The following is a 7074-nucleotide window of genomic DNA, read 5'->3' on the forward strand; positions in this document are numbered from 1 at the left end:
GGGAATGGCTGCATGTGAGAGCTGGGGATGAAGCAGTTAATGATGCACAGGAATGGACGTATATTTGTGGTTGTGGATTAACACTTATGAAGACTTCATATAGAATTAAGTGCTGCAGGGGTTAAAAATCTTGGCAATGCCCCCTCCTTTCCAAAACTCTGGATCTTTTAATTATTGCATTTTGTTTTTTATATTTTAATCTTGAAAATTAAGGCATTCATGATTAAAATGAACATCCATTGTGATTGCTTTCGGAATAAGTTAAAATTGATGCATATTTATATTTATTAGATTTTTTTTTTAAGTGTTTCTGAGTTTTTTTCCAACTTTTTTAAACAATGGCAGAGAGAGATGGTGAAAGGAAAGTGCGTGTCTACAGAAGTGTTTCTTTTAAAAAACTGGAAAACTGGAATGCTAAATCCTTTGGAGGGGAGGGAGGCACACAGCTGCCCAGGGAAGGAGATGTCACCCAGCCCACATGTCAGAAAGCGCATCGGTCTCCTGCCAGATCCCTCAGTTTGTCTAGGAAAGTTTCCAAAATTTCAGCAGCCAGCAAAGCCCAGCGTATCCCCAGCACTTCAGTAAATGAGATTTCTCAGCGGTTCTCTTCACGCTGTAGGGATGAGGAGGCACAAAGCGATGATGAAAGTTCAAGGCGGTTGGACTATCTGAAAGGGGGTTGTCGAGGAGAATATTTGAAGACCACTACACTAGACTTTCCTGCACAAAAGGACCAACCTAGGAATGTGGCAGTGCCCCCAGCTGGGTGTGATGGCCTGTCCCTGGCTCTGCCAGGTAAGTCTGCTGATTTGTGTGTTTCTGTCAAACAAAGGGGAGCTAGTCGATCAGGGACCTTATTAGATGAAGTGACTTTGAACTCTTACTGTAGTTTGCTGAATCACCCGGATAACCGTGAAGTGATTGGGGTGGAAGGAGGTAACTGGCCTAGTGTTACAGAAATGAGGAAACTTTTCGGGGAGAGCAATAGAAAACAGCCTAACAGGGCATCCTCTCTGCCAGATTACGATGAGTCAAAAGTATCAGCCCAGACAATGAGAGAGCCATCAGTAACTGCTATTACAGAGCCACACAGACATTGCCCTGTAGAAAGTACATTTGCAAAAAACTTTAACCTTTATGCCAAAGATAATACATCTGCCGCTTGCTACAGAACACATCCATCTTCACGGGTGGAAAGCACCTACTGTAGAGGAATACCGGCAGCTGATAGCACAGCATGTATTGATACAGAAGAGCAAAAGTTTAATACTGGCCCCAAACCTCAGCCCCCTCCGCCCCCTCCCAGAAGTTGTATACCATTTGGTCTGAGAGCACACACACTTGTTTCAAGTCTACCTAAACAAGAGTCAAGACAGCAACCAGATAGTTTACATTCTTTGCATAGTTCAGGCAAACCACAGACTGCCCCCTCCAATGTCAGACTCAAAGACAGCTCTAAGGAAGAACTATACAGCAGAGATTTCCAGTTGCCTAGCACTGCAAACAAGAATGGTTCGAAAGTCACATCCCCGGAAATGTCCTCAGGAAGTGAAGAGGAAAATGATCTTGTAGCCCTCAGGGAAAGTGTTAGGAAGAGATCTTTAAGAAAGAAAAAGAAAGATATTGTCAGCTTTAATAATAAAGAATCAGATGATAGCGACAGGCACAGTAAAGTTGATACAACAATAGAAAATAAAATGGCCTTTGAGTCTAAGTATTCAGATATTATGCCACAAAAATGTAATCTCGGATTGATATCAGGTTCACCAACTATGGGACTTAAAAGTGGTGTTTCCTTAACACATAATACAGAAATGTTCCTTGCTGAATCAAAAGAAACACCTATGGGCTTCCCTAATAACATTCAGCTTGAAGAAAATAAGCAACAAATCAGAGCTTGGCCTGAAGGGACACCACCAGCCTGTGCAGGTCATTTAACCACAGTGTCACCTATTCCAGTTGTCTCTCGGGTTGCAAAAGTTAACATTCCTCCTATTATTCCTAGTCCCTGTGGATCCAGAAACAGCAGCAGATACTCTAGCACTGAAACACTAAAGGAAGATGACCACTGTGGCTCCTATTTTGCTGGGCATAGTCGAAACATCCAGGGAGGCTTCAATATCTACAGATCACCAAGCGTAGGGCAAAGTGACAACATAGCAAGGCAATATGGCCGTACCAAAGCAAAAGTACCTATTCATTTTGTGAAGGTAAAAAACACACCTGAAGTTGCACATTTTTCTGATCTTGAAAGTGAAAATGCAAAGCAGAAAAAGTCAATGTCAAATCCCGATATAGCATCTGAAACACTCTCACTGCTTAACTTTATAAAATCTGATCTTCCAGAATTAAAAATGAGGACCAGAGGTAATAGTGTCAGTGAAAAAGAAATTGCAAATGCTACTCATGAATCTTACCAGGGAAGTGTTGGACGCCAGAACGTGCCTGGTAAAAGTAGGCCTTTATTGCAGAACCAGAATAGGTTGCAGCAAGGTAATCGCCCAACGTTGAAAGACCTTACTGCAACTCTTCGGCGTACAAAATCGTTTACATATTCCGATAAACCAGGGTCAAGGCGAATTATAAACCAGGGTTGCATGAAGCAGAGCTCATCAGAACTTATGCTTTCAAGCACAGGAGACAATGATGTCATGATTTCAGACCACAAAGTAGATAACTGTGTAGAACTGAAAGAGGAAATATTTTCATCCGATGTCACCCAAGACCAATATATTCAGGAAGCAAGACAGGTCTTTGAGAAAATAAGCCAGATTGGTTCTCAGGAACACTATAGCTTTGACCAGGATGATACTGAGCATTTGAAAGCTGAAAAGGCATATACTGGTTTTCAGAAGGATGACAGTGTTCCACTTTTGCAGAACAATAATTGTTTGTTGCTAAGAAAGTCAGAATCGGAAGAAAACATGTCATGTAGAAAGTCATTGGAGGAATTATCTGGTCATGAGTCTAGTATGACGGATGAAGGGATTGTAACAGAACTTGACACTGTTCCCAGTCCATCTTCATACAGAGACCTAGGGCAAACACTGACTGTATGGAAATCACCAGGTATTGCCCAAGAAGAAAAGGATCTGCCCCATGCAAACAATAGAGAAGCCCCTCTAATACCATCCAGAGTAATGGTTGGTTTGGAAAGTGACACAAGTGATGCAACAGCTAATAGAGGTTATTCTCAAGGGCCACTTGATGCTCCTCCTACCCCTGGATCTACACGGAGAAGGAGGAAGTTTCCTTCAGTGAGCAGTAACAGCACTGACTCTAGCTTTGGGAGCAATGGTGAGTCAGGGAGTGAAACCTATAGGTCCCTGAGTGATCCTATGCCCCATAGAACCTACTCAGTTACTGAAGAACCAAAAAAAGTTTCTGTTGATAGCAATCTTCTTGGATCATTAAATTCTAAGTCTGGAATCCCAGAGTCCTCAGCCATGGTCTCCTCTGATTGCACTGGTAGTGCAGCCAGTGTCCTATCTTTTTGTAGTGATGGAGTTAAAGATTACAACACTGTTATTCAAAATATAGTTAGCCAACCGGGAGCTCTAGATAAAGTGATTGATGAAAAAGGAAATGGAAAGACCATAAAGAAAAAGTCTTTCAGTGACCCTAGTCGCAGAGGAGAGTTGTCTCCCACAGGCTTTGATGAACCTGGGGAGGCCATAAAAGAAAATGAACAGCCTATTCTGTCTTCCAGCAGTGAACCTATATTGTCTGAGCAAAGAGATGAGTTGGGTGAACTTGAGGAATTAGATGAAGAAGTTGTAAATCTACACTCCCAATCGGAAAATATTTTTACACTAGAGACAGATGAAAATGGGATAGAAAACCAAAACTTCAGCTTTGATCCAAAACTTTCAGAGGTATTATCTCCAAGGACAGTTAGACGCAGTTTTAAAAAACGCACAAATAGGACAGGTTATCAGGAAAGTAAAAAAGAATGTGAATACCCCACGGATGCACTTGGGAAGGGTAAAGTGGCAAACAAGCATGTACGACACACAAGTGAGCCTGCTTCATTTATCCCAATCACATCCCCAGAACCTACGGTGTCCGGTCACCCAGGAATTCAAATAGCCATTCCAGAGTCTGCAAAGCTGCCTGTGAAACCCTGCCCAATTCTACAAGGCCCCTTATTAGAAGATGTATCAAAACACTATATGGCCAACCTCAGTACTGGTGACCCTAATGTCTTTGGCACTGTGGATATGCCAAGAACAGCACCAAGCACACCAACAACGGCTGAACCCAAGTTATTTAAAGCTCCAAAACCTCTTGAGGAGGTCAGTGCCAGCATTCGAAGCAAGCCGTTTGTGGTAAGTGCATATCTGGTTTTTATGTTATCCTTTGTTAGATTTGCATATGTTTATTACAGTAATTTAATGTTGTTGAATGTTTACATTTTTTTTATTCTTTTCAGTATGCGTTTATGGTCTGACCTAGTAAACATCAGTTCCTTATGTTGCATATTTAAACTCAATTCAGTACCTCTTATTCTTGAATTTTCTATATGCACTGATTTTTTTTTTTTTTTTAAATGCTGATGGTTTTTTTCCATGATTTTCTTAACAATTGTGGGACACAATGTTGAATTTATGCGATTTCACTATTTTATGCCTGTATTGTGCTTCTCAGTAGTGAGGAATTGGGAAAAGGAATCACTGTGTCAGTGCAGGTGACTTGATCAATGTATTATGTTGACTGGTAGTTTGAAGAATCCATTTAAATAGGGCTTGACAAATTCCAGAAGCCAGTGAGCAATAGGACAAAATAGTTTTACTTTTAGCTCCTAACAGTAGTATTTTGCATGTAAATTCCTTCCCTGGCTCCTAAAAAATGTTTGGCTTGGCATTTAATATTATACCTAAGTTACATATACATTTGTCAACTTCTGCACGAGCAATCTCTTTGAAAAGACTTTGGGAGCTTTTTTATGCAGGACAATTGAAGAACAAATCTTTGCCCTAAAAGTAAGCTTCACTATAATTTCAATAGCTTGACCACTCTGATATGATTTATGTATTAAAGGGACAAAGATAAGTCATAATAAACCATCCATAACTTTGTGTTTAACACCTTTGTGCGGTTATGTTATGTTCAGCTCACAAGTGGCAGAGCACTGCTGATTTGTAGCTAAACAAATATGAAGCCTCTGATTGGCTGTGTTCAGCTCAGAACCAGTAGTGCAATTTTATTATTGCTCCTTTATGTCCCATTTGTTTTTTGTTTGTTTTTGTCAATGCATTGGTTCCACGTAGTCTGTTTTTTTATACAGTGAATAAAAGAGATAAGGAATCTGTTAAAAAGAGTATATTTTTAAATGTTTATTTTTATTACTAAAAAATTAGTGTTTGTGCAGCCAATCACAGGCAATAGTTTATTATCTGATGAGTTCAACCAGTAGGTGATTGGCTGGTCAGACTCACCTGCATTTTAGTAACAAGATTTTCAATAATTTCCTTTTGCTTAAAGATGAAAAAATGTTTGTGTTTTTTAATTTCATTTACAATAATTGTTCACAGATGTAACAACTGTTCATTGAAATGTATAATAGAAAAATGTTTGAATCTTAAACCCTAGTCTTTTTAATATCTTGTCTGCCTGAATGCACCACAGTGAAATGCTTTATATGTTCCAGCCCTATTTGGCAGGACGGCACTTATTAATGTGGTGCTAATGCTTGTTTTGTACAAAGTTTATCTGTAGTCTATTTGCTAATCAGACATTTATAAAAAAAAATTCCAATGGAAATTTGCAAATTCTGCATGAATAAACTCTCTATCTTGTAGACATGATAACATTTAATTTGTATTATTTGTTGTTTAACAGCCTTGTTTGGCGAGGGACATTTTTTTTTCTGACTGCAGCTGATAAGGATGTCACTTATTCTAGTTCTTGTGTTCTCTTGCTATTTAAAATATTTGCGACTATGAAGTGGCTTAATAAACGAGCCTCAGATCTTGGCAGGGGGCTTGTGAGTGTTTTAAATATTACTTGTAATTTACTAGTAGCTTTCATGGACATTACTGAATCTGTTTCACAGAAGACCAAGCCTAATTGATTATTTTTTTTTTTTTAAGTGGTCATTTTAACAACCTTTATACAGTTTATGTAAGTAGTGTTTGTATTTAAATTGCACATATAGCATCATCTTAAAAAAAATCTAGTATAACTGTAACAATAACTCTGTGATATGACTCGTAACACTGACTGTAATAATATAAATGTATTTAGCTTCTCATCCCATTCCTTGTAGAGGAGAGGGGTGGGCACAATTCCTATTTTTACATTGTTGAGCAAATGTTCCCCTTGACATTGATTCCTATAGATTTACATTGAAGTGTATAAGAATTAACGTTCAAATGTTGAACTATGAATATATTTGATAGTTACCTGGCATAAATTATATTTAATCGCTACGTTTTGTTTGTTTAAAAAATAAATAGCAAATGTTCAGCAAACAGTTGTTTAAAGCAAACAAATACAGCCAAATTTTATTGCGTAATGGCAAATTGACGTGTCGATATTGTCAGTTTATGTAACTGGTTGGTCATCCTGGAAGTGGGTAATATTGTCTCTAGTACTCAGCAGTTTGGTATATTAGTATTATTGGTACCCTTACACAGTGTGGGCATATAACGTCCGTTACGCATACGTATGTATAGTATATATCTTGCTGCACAGATCAGACTATTACCCGTCTGTGCCTCTACACTTGCATAGGTTTGAACGGCCCTTGCAAAGCAGTAACATTTAAAAAAATGTTGAAGTGCTGCTCTTTCCAGGTTGTAATGTGCACTATTTTTAAGCTGACATTTTAGTATGGAAACTATTAGAATATTTTTATTATAACTGATTTAAATTAAGAACGTGTTTGATATATATATATTTTTTTTTCTTCACTAAAATTGCAGCAAAGTTTGACAAACGCAGAGAAAATATGTATGAGTGTTATATGTGATTCTAGAGTTAAAATATCCAGAATAGTGATTATATTTCTGGATTCCTATCCGTGGCATGGGGTATCTCTGTAATTGAAATGTAACCCCTTGAGTACAGAAG

At 38.5% G+C, this 7074-nt stretch overlaps 1 protein-coding gene across 1 annotated transcript in view; it reads left to right on the forward strand.

The window, feature by feature from the left end:
• The first annotated feature begins 235 nt into the window (after positions 1 to 235).
• The window catches only part of ARHGEF17 (Rho guanine nucleotide exchange factor 17), a 591511-nt gene continuing 584672 nt past the window's right edge, over positions 236 to 7074 (forward strand). The window contains exon 1 of the mRNA XM_053708724.1: positions 236 to 4328. Coding sequence (XP_053564699.1) covers positions 339 to 4328 — 3990 coding nt within the window. The 5' untranslated portion in view covers positions 236 to 338. The remainder of the gene's footprint in view (positions 4329 to 7074) is intronic.

The sequence above is a fragment of the Bombina bombina genome, chromosome 3 (assembly GCF_027579735.1).
Source record: "Bombina bombina isolate aBomBom1 chromosome 3, aBomBom1.pri, whole genome shotgun sequence".
NCBI lineage: Eukaryota > Metazoa > Chordata > Amphibia > Anura > Bombinatoridae > Bombina > Bombina bombina.